An 18738-nucleotide genomic window follows, 5' to 3' on the forward strand; every position below is an offset into this window, starting at 1 on the left:
TTCGAGCTCCTCGCCTCTAATATATCAAGGCACGCCATGTATCTTCTTTTATGCATCATTCACGTCATATATGTGTTGTCATGTGTGTTATGTTTATGCATTTTTCAGTATTGGTATAGCAAAGCTTTTATGCTCTTGGTTTGGCACGAAAACCGTATGTTGTTGCATACATCTCACGTTTTGTCACTATGGTGTAAAGGGGCTGCTGGTGCCGTCGTTTAGGATATTTTATGTCAAGGAATTAGGTGGTACAGCTGCTGAAGTCACTGATGGCCGAGGGAGTGAGAGTTATAGGTGGGATCGGTGGTTCTTTGAAGGATGTCGAGTAGATCGAGAGTTTTGGGTTAGTAGCTGTTCATGGCTCGACACCAGCCTTGAAGCCGACCCTCTTGGATCAGTGGAAGGGCTGGGAAGGGGCTGAGCACGGCTGGTCTTGTTCCTTAAGCAAATCGAAGGAGCTTTGGTGTAAAGGCCCTAAAACTTCTCGGTTTAAAATTTGCGGAAAATTAAAATTTTCTTTTTAAAAGAACTTAAATGGCCTTATTCATAAAATCAACTGGTGAATCAAGTTCAATGTTTCAAAAATGTTGCAGCGGAAGAAAATAATTGTTTGCCCACAATAACAACTTAAAAATATCCAATGACTGATAAAAATTTGTTTGCGGAATAAAATAAACACTGCTGCACTGAGGTCCTCGGGTGCCACTATTGCCGACCCAAGCTGGCTCACTGGTCCCCGCCCTCGGCCCTAGCCTCAACAGTACCTACAACAATCAAGTCTAGTGAGCCTAAAGACTCAGCATGCATAAATCGTAGATAACGAGTAAAATCTGAAGTAAAATATGAATGAGGTAAAATATCATGTCACGAGGCATGCTGAACATAATCTGAATCATGCTGAAAATAATCTGTACTGAGCAATTATAATACGTGCATAACTGAACTGATAATCACAATAAAAATATTTGCTCCTTGGAGCCTGTACTGAAATAACTGATAAAATTTTCTGTTGAGATTATGTTTTACGCCTGTGGCCACTGCACTAAGCTGAACTGATCGGTAACTGACTACCGGGGAGCCTGGAACTGAGCTGGCGGTCACTGAAGACCCGATGGTACCATCCTGAACTGATCGGTCACTGGCGACCGGGTGGTACCAACCTGAACTGAGAGGTCACTGGCGACCGTATAAATAATACTCCCACATAGTGAATGCACCACAAGCCATATCGCATAAATCTCAAAAATAATCATTTTCTGTTTTCATGCACGTAAAATAATTAACTGACGATAATGAAAATATCCTGAAATTTTACTAACTGGAATGGATCGTCCCCAGGCTCGCTGCGACCTCAATATGCCATAAAATATGCAATAGATTTTACTTGGATGAATGATGCACTAAAGTTTGAAAATTTTGACAATTGCGCTTAACGACTCCGTATTTTAATCATGACTCCGAACCAACCCGAACCAACTCTGAACCGTCATCACGTCATGATTAAAATACACTAAACATACTGAAATTATGCTCTTAAAATGATGAGGGTCGAATTCATGTGCAACGGAGGCCAAAACGTGAAACGCTCTTTCGAGAGTCAATTTGGCACATCGCACCGTAAATTCTCGTACGACCTCAAAAATGATCCGAATGACAAACGGTCAAAAACATGACCTTCCTAACTCAATTAGGCACTGTCCAGTCCAAGGCCATGGGCTAAAAGCCAACCGAGAACTCAAACGGGCCTTCTGAACAACACCACGACTTGCTGTAAATTTCCAGAAGTTGTGCACTCGCTTGTCTTGTGTTGTTTTCGAGTCTATTGGCCATTGGGGCGTGAACCACCGACCAGAGACCCTTACCAACATCCTAAGGAATGATTTGAACCATGGCTAAGGGCTTTTGGCCAGCCACAATTCGAACCATACCAGAAACAAAACTGAAAACTCCAACCGAGAATGCTTTTGTATGCGTGTGTAGTGTGTTACTTCGATGGATGTCTCGTGTCGTTCCAGTGGCCATTTGATTGACCATGGCACGTTCTAGACATCTAGGGGCATGATATGAACCGTGGCTATGGGCCATAGGCCAACCAAGATTCACACCAACCACCAAACTCGAAGCTACATGTGCTGCACCAAAGAAGAGCCGAAATGGGGAAAGGGGCTGTTCTTGCATTTTTATTTAAAAACCGATGCACCATGGACCGAGCCACCAAAAAGGCGACTTAGTCACGTCTTAGACATGCTAGGGGAGTAATCCAACCATGGCTATAAGCCCTAAGGCAGCCAAGATCAGATCCAATCCCCTTGACCTCAAAAACAGATTTTCGAAAAGCAAAAATGGGCGCATGGAAGTTGCTGTCAAATTCTGATTTTCAGCGCTATGGGGACTGCATGAATGGACAAACACGATCCTAATGCATCCTATTACGTGTCTAGGAGTCGCCTTGGAAGCCTGAAGTCGAGCCATCCACCTGAAACCATCAAAACAGCCGAAACCGTGAAGAGCACAAGGAATAAAAATCTTTGCAGAATTTTCTATGATATTGCTGTCAAAATTTCGGTTTGCATGCTGTAAGTTCATGAGTTTGATGAAAAAAATTTACTACTATGGCTTGATTGAGGTTTGAAAGAGACTTAGACATGCCTGGTTCGTTTTGAATGAAAAACGAATAGAATACGACGGCGCGGCACGGAGGAGTGGACGCTTCTCTTGCTTTCTTTACTCACGATTTTCTTTCCTAAGACTCACGTTTTTTTTTTCTTTGTAATCTGAAATGGCTGCTGTAATTCGATGGTGAGGGAGAGATTAATGTTGTTAAGATAGTGAGGGGAGGTCCAATAATAAAGGGACACAAAAAGGGGTGACCAAGTCTACCTCATTTTGAAATTTGAATTTTTGTTTGTTATCAAATATTTGTTGGATGATTGTAGGGGATGAGGTGGCCGATTGTTCTTGACACTCTAGGTTAGGAGATCGGTTCTTAATTAATTAATTAATTAAGATGGAATAGTAAATAAAAGGTTAACATGCTAAATTAACCAAGAATGGGTCAAAGATGATGATTGGCAAGGCATCCACTAGGGCCGAAATTTGTAGATCAAGTGGGGGGAAAAATGTTGATTATCTAGTAATTTAATAACCTTTAAAAGTCTCACCTATATTAAAATAATTTAGTGAATAAAACCCTTAATTAAGTAACTTAAATTAGCTTATTTTCTACTCACCTCAAGCAACTTAAATTAAATCCTCCAATCCTCTTTTCTAAATTAATTGAACTTAGTTGCCAGCTAAATTAAATCATGGAAATATTTTCTGAAATCTTAAATTTATCTCTAAACTCCAACTCCGGTCCTGCCTCACTGAAATGACTGAAATGCTAAAAATCAATTACTGAACTGAATAAATAAATAATTAACTTCAAATAAATGCATAAAAAAATAATCATGCAATGAAGTTAATTAAATTTAAAAAATCTAGAATTATGCATGGCTTATACGTCTACTGATTTACGGGTTCTACATTTGGCGAGGGGACTCGGGTAGCTTGTCTTTGGAGAGGTTCATCGAGTGCTTTGCGTGGGCGGGTTCCATGATCAGTAGGGTGGCTAGGGATGGTTCAGGAGGTCTTGGGGAGTTCGGTCTTGAGTCTAGAAAGGGTTTTTAGATGCTGTAACCATTGGCTCGGTAGTTGGGACCAAGAGATTCGAGCTTAGTTGCCTAGGAGTTCCAATGAGGATTGCTGAATTTTTTCCAGCCACTGTCCAGAGTCATGCTCGAAGGTTTAGAGGGTTGGTTTGGATGATTTTAAGGCTGTAAATGAGTGTATTAGGTGTGGTAAAAGTTGGGGAAAAATTCGGTTAAGTTTCAAGTCAATTCGGTTTAAAACCGAGACCCCGGTCCAAGTTTTAAAACAATTCGGTTAAGTTATGAAATGAGCTCGAGTTTATGTTTATGAATGCTTATAAATATGTTTTGGGATATTTTTAAGAGTTTGGTAAGCTTCGGATCAAAATAATGAGTTTTGGATTTATCCGGGTTCTAATCGTCGCATGAAACGTTAATTAAAGGATTAATGGAAACGTCTAGATTTAAGCTTAATAAAATTATGAGAAATTATGTTTAAGCTCAAATAATTATTAGAAGTCTAAGTTTTTAATTTGAGAATTTTATGCTAAGGTTTGGTTTAATTCGAGATTAAAACGCATTAATAGGTTATATTTAAAGATTAATTTAAAAGTCATAGATTTAAGCCAAATAAAAATATGGAAAAGTTCGTGTAGGCTTAAATAATTATTTGGGACATGTTAGAGTCAATGAAAATAAGAAAATGTCAAAGACATGAAATTTTACGTCTAGGGAGAAAATGGTAATTTTTGGGTTTACAGGGGCAAAATGGTCATTTTGCACCCGAGGTGAGATTTTGGTCAAGACAGCGCCCTGAGTACATTTTATCACGTTTTAAATGTTTATGCATCATGTTTATGATTTTTTATTAAATTATAATAAATACGGTGCATGCTTGGTTTAAAGAAAAAACTACGTATATGCATGATTTTAGTAAGTGATGAATATGATGACACGTTTTGAAGGAAGTGATTTATTTGTGACTAATACGATGACACGATGACATGATGATATGATTGGAGATATCGTGAGGGAAAAGACCCCAGAGGGAGCCCGACGATCGTATTTCCATTGACATGATATGATGATATGATACGCCAAAGCCCAGTTGACGGGTGAGAGTGTCGCTGGTGTCCCCGCCGCCCAGTACTGTGGTTACACGTAGATAGATCAATCGACTGACATGATGATACGAAAGTCACGGCTAATGAACTGAATTCAATAAAAAAGAAAATGTTTACTTATACGATGATATGAGATCACATGCTTTGACACGACATGATTTTACACGAGACGTTGATGTTTATGCTTTTAAAGTTCATGAAATATATGTTTACGTATATGATGATATGAGATGACATGCTTTGAAAAGACCCCAGAGGGAGCCCGACGATCGTATTTCCATTGACATGATATGATGATATGATACGCCAAAGCCCAGTTGACGGGTGAGAGTGTCGCTGGTGTCCCCGCCGCCCAGTACTGTGGTTACACGTAGATAGATCAATCGACTGACATGATGATACGAAAGTCACGGCTAATGAACTGAATTCAATAAAAAAGAAAATGTTTACTTATACGATGATATGAGATCACATGCTTTGACACGACATGATTTTACACGAGACGTTGATGTTTATGCTTTTAAAGTTCATGAAATATATGTTTACGTATATGATGATATGAGATGACATGCTTTGACACGACATGATTTTACACAAGACGTTGATGTTCATGTTTTTAAAGTTCATGAAAGATATGTTTATGTATATGATGATATGAGATGACATGCTTTGACATGACATGATTTTACACAACACGTTTACATTATGCTTTTAAGTTCATGAAAGATATGTTGAGTATGAAATTTTTCACTGCTGTGTGTTAGGTATATGTACTTGTTATTAACGGTGCAGGTGTGTTGAGTCTTTAGACTTACTAGACGTGTGTGATGCAGGTGAGTTAATGATGAGGAGACTGGAGGTGCCGAACTCTGAGTAGGCAGACCTGGTAAGGTGACACGACCCGAGGACCACATGTTTTCCGCATTACGATTTATGAGATTGAGAGGAGATGAATATTTTCATACGTTGATGATTTTAAGAATTTTATACGTTTATGTTTACGTATGATTTTAAACGAGTTGAGTTATTTTAAACTGCACTATTTTTACTGAAAAATATTTAAGATCAGTTTTGAATGTTATAATTTTCTATTACGAATTTTACTCCTTTACGTTTACGTTTGATGTTGGTCATTTTAAAATGTGATATTTTTATTGTAAAATAAAGACGATTATTTTAAATGATATTTCGAAAATGCGAGGTTTTTTTTAAGAAAAAAAAATGTCCAGTAGAATTTTAAAGATGAACCATACGTTTCATAAACCAACCCTTAATATAAAATTCCCATATTTAAAACTTAGACTTTTAATAATTATCTGAGCTTAAATATCATTTTCATAATTTTATTAAGCTTAAATCTAGGTGTTTCAATTAATTATTTAATTAACGTTTCGTGCGTCTATTAAATCCCAGATAAATCCAAAACTCATTATTTTCTTCCCAAATTTTAAACATAACATTTTTACTATTTATTCTACCCTTGTGAGCCATGAACCACACCATGGACCCATGGTTCCATTTTTAGTTCTTAACTTTTCGTTTTTGACACCTAATCGAACACAACGAGTCATCTCTCAATTTATTTGAGCCACACCCGAGCCACCTCGAGCCAAACCCGAGCCAACCCATCTAGGAACCCACCGGCTTAGAACCCATTGGACCTGACTCTAAGCTCCAAAACATAAGATACATCTAAGCTGCAGAAACAGCCCAAAACCCACCTAGACTACCCTTGAGTCATTTTCGTTTTTCCTCGAGCCAGGCTTGAACCATCATGAGCCAACCTCGAGCCAGACCCCATATGGACTCTACTGGACCCATAGCACCCCTAAGAACCGACCATAAGCTCGAACCAAAGTCACACCAGCAGGTGCAAGCAGTGGCCGAGAAACCCCTCCTGCCAAGGACTCTCATTTCTGATGCTAGGACCTAGCCAACCCAACCAGGCCCTGAACCATCCCCTCTAGCACCCCTTTCTAGGACCCTAAGGACTTAACCTAGCCCAGCCCAGAGCCCCCTGGCCGAGCCTTTCCTCCCTACACAAGCTACTGAACCCTCCGGTACTTCTCTTGGGCTCTCGGGTGGAGTCCTACCCAGCCTCTTGTCTCGAGTCCTAGCGTGGCTAGGACTTTTCCCTTGACCCCTAACGACACTAGCCAAGCCCTGGTCCCAACCAAACTCAAGTCCAGCTAGGGATGGCAATGGGCCGAGGCGGGGGCGGGTTTGCCATCCCCATCTCCATTCCCGAATTCCATCTCCACCCCCATCCTCGTCCCCGAACCCGAAACTTCGGGGATCAACATCCCATCCCCGTCCCCATCCCCGTTTCAAAAATATTAATATGGCAAGACGATGACGGATTCGAAGATTTTCTCAAACCAAAATTTATTATTATCTATTATTATTAGAGATAATATTAATATTAATAACAATATCAATATTAACAATAATAATATTATTAATATTTTAAAAAACAACATTATTATTATATTATTAATACTAATAATACTATTATTTTATTATTGATATTATTTTTGGGGCGGGTTCGGGGATTTCGGGGATGGGGATAATAATCTCATACCCGCCCCGAACTACATCGGGGATTAAAAAAAATCCCCGAACCCGAAATCAAAACCGAAAAAATCGGGGATCCCCATCCCCGTTTCGGGTTTTCCCCGCGGGGCCCCAAACCCGTGGGGAAAATTGCCATCCCTAAGTCCAGCAACCATGCCCCAACAACCAAGCCCCTTTAACACATGACAGGAAGGTGGTACCAACTTGTTTCTACCGTGAGTTCAGCATGTTTTTGTATGACTAGGACCCTTAAACTTTGTGTAAAAACAACCCATAACCCTTCCTTTCATGATTTTTGGATCAACAACATGCTTTAAAAATTCACCTTTGATGCATAAACGAAATTATTTGAAAGCTTTATTTGTTTTCATACAATTTCATAAACAATTACGTAATATGGTGTGATGATGAGTATGGCGTGACTTTGCATTTTTAACGCACGATTTTTCGTTGACAATTGCGAAGAACGGCGGCGACAACCTTGGCTTGATTTTCCTTGAAGGCTTCGACTTTTTCCTCTTAAAATTTGGTGTGTGTGTGTCGTGTATATTGAGGAGATTTGGTGTGTGGAAAATTCTGAAAGTGGCGTGAGAACTATGAAGGGTTTAGGGTAGATTTTGAACATTAAATGATTAATTAGTCACTAATAAGGCTTAAGCCCACTAATTAGGCAAATTTGGCAAATTAGTGCTTAATTAAAATATTAAAATAATTTTGTTTAAATAAGTTTGTGAATTTATTAGCTTGGTTGCCAAAACGTTTGTATTTTTTTTTTTGAAAAACCAACACCGATAAATTTACGTCCCGACTTATAAAATCACCTCAAAACCCATTATTTTCAAAAATGTGAAAAAGCATCAATCAAATTTTAAATAATTAAAAATCAATTATTTAATAAAAACATTTTACATTTTTCAGCCATCGGTCTCCGTTCCTCGATCGCAACTCGAATAACCTTTAAAAATACGTTTTTAATGCAAAAATGTAGAAAAATATATTTTAAACATGCAAATATGCACAACATAATTAATTAATGAAATTAAAACAATTAATTAAAATACACAAGAATTTAATAATTTGCGCATGTGGTTCGCGTGACCTTAAATTTTGGGGGCGTTACATGAACGAAGCTTTCATTGAGTCCCATAAGGAACTGAAGGAGCTTATGTTGCTGATCTAACTCAACATACTTCCTAGAAGATTCACATGAACATGTAGGTAACGTGACAAAAGATCCATATTCATTCCACAATTGTTTAACTTTTGAATAGTATATTGAGATCGAGTTGTTACCTTGAACATGGCAACCTATCTCTCGATGAAATGCGAAAATCCTTGAGCCATTTACTTTTTTGAATCGTTCACACAAATCACTCCAGACCACATCTCTGTCAGTTGAATACACAATTCCACTAAATATCTCCTTCGACACGCATTCTTGATCCATGACAAAACAATTGCGTTACATCTCTCCCACCGTAATATCTTATCCGATTCAGAATTTTGCCTCTTACAATTTCCATCTATGAATGCGAGCTTATTCTTAGCTCGTAGTGCAATTAAAATTGAGCGAACCCAGATCCCATAGTTCTCATTACCAATCAGTTGCTCATTTGTCAGATTGAGCACTGGTGTATCGGATGGATTAACATAAAGTTCATACAAAAACATCAGTCACAACACAAACCATCTCAATCGAAGCAAACTTTCAACAATACGAAGTATCGATTCAAATGAAGATTTAGATCGACCGATCAACTATGATCAAGCAATTAGAAATCAAATCCAAAGGAGGAATAGCATGTCTCTGATACCATGTAGAATATGAAGAAGAAGAAATGAGAGCACACCGTAGAAGTTAGCGGTGAAAAACCAGCTCAAAGATTAATTTGTCCCAGTGTGTTTTTAATAGACAACAACCCTATTTATATACAAAGAAAAGTGTTTTCGCAAAGTGCACTTTTATAATTTAAAATACAACTTTAACAGTATGTAGCTATAATCAAGACAACATCCGCTGATTTTTGAGTTACGAGAAAATTACATTATATATACATGAAGGTCTCTAGTTCGACCCTAGGTGCTGGCCTGCGGGTGGCGCTTGCAAGAGCCTGGAACGAGAAGCAGCAAACCACTGAGTGTAGCAGGATCGGAGATTGGGCCAATCCGAGGCTGAGCAATAAGAGAAGTGGTGGAGCCACACAGAGAGCACCCTTTCTTGCTCTTCATGATCGTCATCCAGTGTCCAGATTATGTCTTCCATTATCTTCTCCAGCTCCACCCTTTCGCTCATGTTCACGATTGGCGCATCCGTGCCATTGTTGGCGGCGCAAAGAAGCGGCAGCCATGAAATCAGCATCTTCATCTTGATTTGCCTTGTTTTTTGTTGCTCTGCTATTGCATCATTGTGGGGCTCTTCTTGTTGCTGCTGTTCTTCTTCGGTACTGCCCAATTCCTTTGCTTGCTTGATTAAGAATGCTATGTATACAATATAAAATAGTGGAGTGGACAATTATAAATGTTGCAGCGTGAACATATATATACAATAATTGAATAACCTGCAGTAGATTCAGGTACAATTCGTTACCAAGAAAATCAATTAAGATGCTTTTTAATTCGAATTCACGAAATAATTGACAAGTATATTCCAAAGAATGAGAATTTGGTTCTTTTTTAATTTATTACCAGCGACTTTTACTAGGGAGCCTTGAAGTCGCGGCTCAGTCGTGAGAGCAAGCCAAGCCAGGTTCGAGGACGCAGCCCACTTACGAACGGCTTCATCAGCACAACCCGAAGCCGCCATCTTCTGCGCCAACCACAGAATCTCCGCCGCCAGCTTCTCCGCCGAGCTCCTTGACCGGCTCAGCTCATCCCTCGGCTTCGCAAAGCTCCACGCCACCTGCCCGCAGTACCTCACCCCTCTAAACAAACGACTCGCCTTGGTATACAGAAAATAATCATTCCCGCGGCCCTCATTCGTCACCTCCCCTCCGCCGCCGTCATTCCCGCTCCTCCTCCCCTGCTCCGCCACAGCGGATTCAAGCTGGCTCAGCGTCCTCCCAAACGCCGCCGCGAGCACGGCGCAGTTCACCTCCTTCAGAGCTTCTTGATTCTTCCCCGACAAATTCTCATCAATAAGCTTCTCTGCTAATGATCTAACAACTTCGTATTTTCTTGAACTCACAGGGATGTCATTCATTATCAAGAGTAACTGCGTAAGTGCCCGCTCAACACCCGACCGTCCGCCGTACCGGAAGCCGCCGCCGACACTGCCGCCGCCACGAGCAGAAGAGATATCATCTTTTTTGGGATTCAAAGGGTGATCATGGGATTCCGCAGAGGGTCTCAAAGAAGGGAAGAGGGAAGGCAAAAGGCCGAGAAAGAAGAGGAAAGCTGAGACCAGAAAACGGTTTAGGATTCGAAGAAGTCGAGATTTTTGTACCAGATGGATAAGGGGTTTGTCGGCAAGGATGAATATCGAAGTTAGCAAATTTCTGAGGATTAAGGGAGCTATGGCGGATGGTGAATCCTCCATTAATGAATTCTTCGGCTCCTTATTCTGATAATTTAGTATATATTGGTTTATCTTTATTCCGAGTTTTCGTCTCCTGTAATATATATGTGGTAGTTTCGACCGAAAAGGAAAGGTGAAAACTTCAAGCTACGTTAGTGTTTTTTTTTTTTTTTTATTCTTGTAAATTTGTAAGCCTTATTACCTTTATAAAAATCACCCCAAAACCAAATAACACAAAGTTCTCTATCTTGTTGATCGGACGATGTGGGATTTTTATCGAAGATTCCAAAAATATTGTTTTTAACATTTAGCATTTATAGTACTGCCCAAACGTCTAATATTTTTCAAGTGTAAAATGATCGTTTTGTCCCTGAAATAATCCAAACTTAACATATCATCTTAAAATACACGCATAAATATTTCTTAGACGCAAACTTGAACTTCTCGATCAATTTCCCAATTTCTTTTTAAACTTATATGTACATCAAGGTTTTGACTCGTATTGACTCGAAACTTAACTAAACTTTACCAAACTTGAACTATAGCTTAATAACACCTATTATACCATATACAATCAAAATCAAGTCAATTAAGACCTTTGAACAAGCCTAGACCAGCTAATGAAATTTCTGCCCTATATGGTTCGAACCCTAACTCATGACACCTTCCAAACTTTCGAACCTAGACCCTAACCGATTGGACCAGCCCCTGACCTACCCTCATAGGACCTAGATCGAACCCTATAGGACCCCTTAGGCCATCCCCCACGGCCCATCCACGTAAACGTGTAGGGTTCATCTTCACGTGGCCGCGGCTAGGAAGAGTCCTAGCCGTGCGCCTCCTCTTTTCCTATCCTTGCATCCTTGTGTGTACCACCTTGGCTTGAGGCTAGGACCCTCAAGAGCCCAGCCCTTCGCCTGTACGGCACCCGTACGGCCTCCCTTCTTAATCACCCAAAATCGAGCCCTAGCCATCCTTAAACCCTCGAGTCGTGCAGCCCTTAGCCTCCCTCATTTCAGCCTTGAATCGTGACCCTTTAAGCTCCTAAACATTGTGAATTTGACCCATTTTCACGTCCCTACTATGGCAGCCCCCTTGGTGCAATATTAACAAGAGTTTTAAATTATAAAAACACATGTTCTAAGCATAATATGGCATAAAAACGAAAATAAATACAAGGCAACATATTTTTCATGCAAATATACATCAAATACATAATATGGTGTGATATATGAGAAAAAATATATTAAGGCGTGCATTTGCATATATTTCACACGAAAAGCGACTTGCGATGCGAGGAACGTTAGCGGAGATGGACCCTTGCTGAATTTCCCTCAAAATTGCATGAATTTCCTTCCAAAGCTCTCGTGTGGTGTGTGCTTCTTGCTGATGAAGAGTCCTAGTAGGATTTAGAGGGGTTGGGCGTGTGATTATGGGGTATGAGGGTAGGGTTTTAGGTCTTTTATTCTAATTAAAACACATTATGTAAGCTTATTACCTTTAACCAAGTATAATAAGTCTATTAAGCCCACTAGTTGATATTTAAAATATTTTGTTTAGGAAATGTTGTGAAAATATTAGCCGAGTTCTCCAAAAGTTCATATTTTTGTCGAATCGAATATCGTTTTAAAATACGACTCGGCGTGTAAAAATACCTCAAAACACCTCATTTTCGAAAATTTCATTTAAAATACCACACACATTAAACAATTAAAAATAATTATTTAATAAAAATATTTTCCCTCATATGGTCACCAGTCTCCGTTTCTCGATCGCGTCTCGAATAACCTTTAAAACACAGTTTTATGCTCTCTAACAGAAAACCATATTTTAAAAATGTAGTCATGCACATCATAATTAATTCATACCATTAAAATAATTTTATTAGTCATTTTCAATTTTCTTTATATTTACATGCACTTGGATTACGTTATCGTATTTTGGACCTTACATTCGACATGTTAGGCTCATTAGTTTGGAGATGTGTATGCCTAGTTGTTGATGTTGTCTCATCTTAATTAGATATTAGTCTTACTCTTTCTTTATCGTCGGCCCTGTATCCAACAAAGATATCCGCTAAGATCTGTCATCACCTTTTTAAGGCGCACTTATCAAACCAGATCAAACGACGTAACATCAGCAGCATGATGAACAGAACTTCTGGAGATCTTGTATCTCACTATTATCTCACTTATATACATTTAATCCAATAATAATATTAATTTAGCACATTCAAACTTTGTTTCTAACCTAAGATTTTATATAATATAATAAATTACAATTTAAAATGCTAATTAATTTATTATTAGTTTTTTCAATCATTTATAGTTACATTTATGCAATTTTGGTACTATATTGTATAGTCGAGTCTTAGACATATATTTTTTCATTTTTTTATATAATTTGGTCGATTGATTTGTAGTTTCAGTTTTTCCGTGAAATATGTATGATATTGGGCATGTCAATTCACGCAGAAAAATAAGTAAATTTGTGAGGAAAAAAAAAGACAAAAATAATTTATTAAATGTTATAATTGTATCATCAGTTGACAAGTACTCATTCTCCTATATATAGACCACTCCACATATTTTATATACACGAGTTCTTGCATTAAAATGAGACAATTCAATTCTCTCATTTGTATTATTTATTATTATTTTTATCTAGATTTTTAATAAATTTGTAACATGTTATCGATATGAGTGTTTTTTGAAATATAGATTTAATAATAATTTTTATTCTTATTTTTTGTATCAATGCTCGTGATGTAGTATAATATTTAGCTCTAATATTGATGTTATCAAAGTAACACAATTTTATTTTGATATTATTAAAATAACACAATTTTCATTTTACGGGAAATTGGGGAAAAATATCTAAAGTTCAAACTCTTTTTAAGTTCAGTCCCTACTCTATATTTTTTAACTCTGCACTCCCTAGTGAGATAATAAAGTACTTTCACCTCCCTTTGTTAATATTTTCTTTATTTAAAAAGGAAAAAAAATCTAAACCCAAAATCTCTTCTCGTTCAGAAAAAAAGACTATCGCTCTCTACAGAAAACAAAAATGTGAGATTTTGCCATCGCCTTGTATCTTAGACTCTTCTCCTCTTCTCTCCACATACATGATACAACCACGTCTGCAATAAACAAAATGCATATCAGCTGAATCGAAGTTTTAGCAGAATCGTGCCTTCTCCTTCCATCTTGTAAGAAATTATGTGCAACTTTGTTGAAGAGATTTTATTTTCAATGAAAATTGTATAATGGAGACGGTAATTGTAAGGGCCGAGATCTTGATTCTGTTAATATGAGATTTTGATTATATTAACCTGAGATTATTGATTTTAAACTGATGTGATAATAGCCGGGCTATTCCGAGACCAGATTGAACAAAGCATATGAATTGTGCAAATTTTAGGCAGAACGATTGGCGCCCGAGCGGTAGAAAGTGACCGCCCGAGCGCCAATGTTCAACAAGAACATGTTCGGGCGGAAGACGTGGCGCCCGGGCGGTAGGTTGTGACCGCCCGAGCGCCAAGGTGCAATTGAAAGTGCTTGGACAGAGAATGCCGCGCTCGGCGGTAGTTTAGCACCGCCCGAGCGCCGACCGAAGTTTAAGAAAAATAAGACACGTATCTTTACATGCAATCGAATATATATATATATATATATATATATATATATATATATATATATATATATATATTTATATTTATATATATATATATAACGTTTTCCTTCAGAATTCATTAGAAACGAAGAACGAAATCGAGAAATCTTTTAGAAAATCCTTACGTCTTTATATTTCGGTCCGTCCGTCCGATTTTGAATCTGACTGCAGTACTGTGTTCCTATCGACGCAGGCTTCAACAGGACGTAAGTTTCGTTAAGTTTTGTTAAGGTTTGAAATTATGCTATGTCCAGAATTAGATATGATTCATATACGATGTTCTTGACATAGTAGACATCGTAGAATCGAAGTCAGATTAAGAAACAGATTGAGTATGGAATTGTTATGGATTTCAGAGTTAAATTGACTGAGATGTGATGTCAGATTTGCACTGAGGTTGATTATAAGTTACTGGAATTGGTATATACTGATATGGTATCACAGATATCGCAAGATTGTACCGTTGTACCGTCAGAATTTGATTAAACAAAGATGTCATGATTTGATTAGAATATTGATACAGAATATTGATATTGTCATTGCCAGATTGAACAGTGACAGACTTTGATTATATCAGATCGACAGCGAGAAATGTATAAATAAATGTTGATTCGGGATTGCACAACTCGAGTTAGGTTTGACTTGAGTTTCCCTAAATCACATACTTTATTTTATTGCATTGATATTTACAGACAATCAGATTGATATGTTTAGTCTATTGAATGATAGCAGAGCCAGAGTTTGAGTCTAGGGCAGATCAGCCTAGCTAGGGCAGAACCGCCAAGTCTTTGTCAGAACCGCGAAGACTCTAGACTTACGGTGTATCGATGAGCTTAGATGTAGATCAACGTCTATTGTAGACATTCGATACAGCATACCAAAGTCTAAATTAGATTGGGATCCCTAGGTTAGAAATAAGATAAGATAAGATAACAAGTCATTGACTTAAATACAGATTCGTATTTGTTCATGTAGTCAGATTGGATACATGTTTTAATAATTGTTTATGCTTTTATATATGTTTTATATGATTGCATTAATACATTGTTTATACTGGGATATTTATATCTCACCGGAGTTATCTGGTTGTTGTCTTGTCTGTATGTGTGCATGACAATAGGTGGGACAGGTTCAGGGTCACAGAGGTGAAGAAAGATCGAGTTAGAGTGGAGACTACGGACTTGAACTAGAGATAGGGTTTAAACACTTGATAGTTAGTTGTTGAACCTGAGATGTGTATGATTGTATATTTTATCAGATTTATACTTTTATACTGATATGTATAGGAGTTTGATTCCATTACCTTCCGCATTTTAAAAAAAATAAAATTTAGACCCTGTTTATTATAATTGATTAATTAGTCCCAATCACGATTAAGAAGATGATTAGCGTCTGGGTCCCCACAACAGGTGGTATCAGAGCGATAAATCATTTAGATTGAGATAGAAGAGCCTAATGAGCGGGGTAGATTGAGGTTTTCTTTCCTGCTTTTGAATGCTAGCATGTCTTACTGCTTTAATACATGTTACTTCTTTATCTGATTTGATATAGTAATATGTTTTATTGAGACTGGATCAGCACCGATTCTAGATCAGCAGTAAGATGATCAGAGGAGGATTGAGACAGAACTGTGGTATTTGTTACTAATCTATTTGATTATCAGATATGCCTTCCAGACGGATCCCAGAACAGGGAAGTACATCAAATCCTCCAATGGATGTTACCCCGACTCCAATGGAAACGTTATTGAAACGATTTCAATCATTTCATCCGCCAACCTTGAAAGGAACAGAGAACACTGTGGAGTGCGAGAGTTGGCTTGATGTTATAGAGATGTTGTTTGAATCCTTGGAGTATACAGACGAGAGGAGAGTGAAATTGATTGGACACCAGTTACATGATGTTGCAAAAGACTTGTGGATTACGAGAAAGAGAGCCATGGAGCATAGAGGTACGACTATTACCTGGAATATATTTAGAACTGAATTTTATCAACGATTCTTTCCAGTGTCGTATCGAAAGGACAAGGGAGCGGAGTTTGCCAATTTAAAGTAGGGATAGATGAACATAGAAGAGTACGTGTCAAAGTTCTCCTCCTTGCTGAAATTTGCTCCACATGTAGCTGACACCGAGGAAGCTACTGCCGACCAGTTCATCAATGGCCTGAACCCCGATATTTTCACATTGGTGAACACATGGCGACCGAATAATTTTACTAACGCCCTGAACAGAGCTAAGGGAGCAGAAGCCGGTCTGCTGATACAGAAAGGGGCTTCATTTGTGCCTCCAACACCAATACCACAGCAACCCCCTCCCAGATTTGAGGGTGGTAGTAGCAGTGGAGGGAAGAAAGAATTTTTGAAAGCCAGGGGAAAGCAATTCAAGAAATCTGGCAGCAGTTCATCCAGCTCCGATGGTTCCAGACAGAGTCAGAGTTACACTGGAGTTTATTGCAAGACTTGCGGAGGAAGGCATGCAACTGAGCAATGCCAGGGAGTGACTGGTAGTTGCAACATTTGTAAACAGCCGGGACACTTTGCTAAAGTGTGTCCACAGAGAGGTTCGCAGAGAACTCAGGGGGCCGAGTCATCGGGATCAGCAGCACAGACTGAGAGACGATCAGCTGCTGTTCATACATTCCAGCCAACGCCAGCTCGGTCACAGCAGAGGCCAGGAGGTAGCCAGCCTCCTAGACAGCAGGCCAGGGTATTCGCTTTGACAGAGGAGCAGGCTCAGGAAGCACCAGATGACGTTGTGGCAGGTAACTGTTCTTTATGTGGTTACTCTGCTTATGTATTAATTGATATCAGTGCTCACATACGTTTATTTGTGAACGATTTGCATTAAGTCATGCAATGCCTATAGAGTCTTTAGCTACTGTAGTGTCTGTCTCTTCGCCTTTGGGGACAGGTTTGATATCCGTAAATTCTGTTAAGCATCGTGTACTACAGTATGACGGGCATGAGATTGAATTAGATTGCATCGTACTTGGGTTGTCTGATTTCGAATATATTATCGGTATTGATATGCTGACCAAGTACAGAGCTACAGTTGATTGTTTCCACAAGATAGTGAGATTCAGACCAGATATGACTGAAGAGTGGAAATTTTATGGTAAGGGTTCTAGATCGAGAATTCCTTTAATATCCGTATTATCTATGACTCGATTGTTACAGAAAAGAGCAAAGGAATTCCTTGTATATTCTGTAGATTTACTGAAGTCGAGTCCAGCATTGGCAGACCTGCCAGTGGTACGTGAGTTTGCTGACGTCTTCCCAGATGAGATCCCGGGATTACCTCCAGTTAGAGAGATAGACTTCAACATTGAATTGATGCCAAGTACAGTGCCAATTTCTAAAGCTCCGTACAGAATGACACCAGTTGAATTGAAAGAATTAAAGGATCAGCTGAAAGATTTACTGGCCAAGGGGTACATCAGACCGAGTGTTTCTCCTTGGGGTGCTCCAGTACTATTTGTAAGAAAGAATGACGGTTCGATGAGACTCTGCATCGACTATCGGCAACTGAATAAGGCAACGATAAAGAATAAATATCATTTGCCTCGTATTGATGATTTATTCGATCAGTTGCAGGGTTCTTCAATATATTCCAAAATTGATTTAAGATCAGGATATCATCAGCTGAGAGTCAGAGATTCTGATATCTCAAAGACGGCATTCAGAACCAGGTATGGACACTATGAATTTATTGTCATGCCGTTTGGTTTGACGAATGCTCATGCTGTATTCATGGGATTAATGAACCGTATATTCCAGAAATATCTCGATGATTTTGTGATTATTTTCATCGATGATATTTTGATTTATTCAAAGAATATAAGTGAGCATGCTGAGCATCTAAGAACGGTGTTGCGAATTTTAAGGGCTGAGAAGTTATATGCTAAACTGTCGAAATGTGAGTTTTGGTTAAGACAGGTAATATTTCTGGGTCATATTATATCCGGAGATGGGATATCAGTGGATCCCAGTAAAGTAGAAGCCACAATTTTTTGGCCAAGACCGACATCAGTACCCGAAATTCGCAGTTTCATGGGTTTAGCGGGATATTACCGTCGTTTCATTAAAGATTTCTCAAGTATAGCTAAACCAATTACTTAGCTGACTCAGAAGAATGCTCCATTTGTTTGGTCTGAAGAATGCGAGACCAGTTTTCTGGAGTTGAAGAAGAGGTTGACCAGTGCCCCGGTGTTGACTATTCCATCCGG

The 18738-nt window shown here is 38.7% G+C and overlaps 1 protein-coding gene across 1 annotated transcript; it reads right to left on the reverse strand.

The window, feature by feature from the left end:
• Positions 1-9226: 9226 nt before the first annotated feature.
• On the reverse strand, positions 9227-10992 carry LOC140810102 (uncharacterized). The gene is made up of 2 exons (XM_073167912.1): positions 10013-10992; positions 9227-9805 (listed from the first exon to the last, which is right to left on the reverse strand). Exons 1-2 carry the CDS (start codon positions 10860-10862, stop codon positions 9393-9395), a joined length of 1263 nt encoding a protein of 420 aa, XP_073024013.1. The 5' UTR covers positions 10863-10992; the 3' UTR covers positions 9227-9392.
• Positions 10993-18738: the final 7746 nt, after the last annotated feature.

This window comes from Primulina eburnea, chromosome 13, assembly GCF_022965805.1.
Source record: "Primulina eburnea isolate SZY01 chromosome 13, ASM2296580v1, whole genome shotgun sequence".
In the NCBI taxonomy this organism is placed as follows: domain Eukaryota; kingdom Viridiplantae; phylum Streptophyta; class Magnoliopsida; order Lamiales; family Gesneriaceae; genus Primulina; species Primulina eburnea.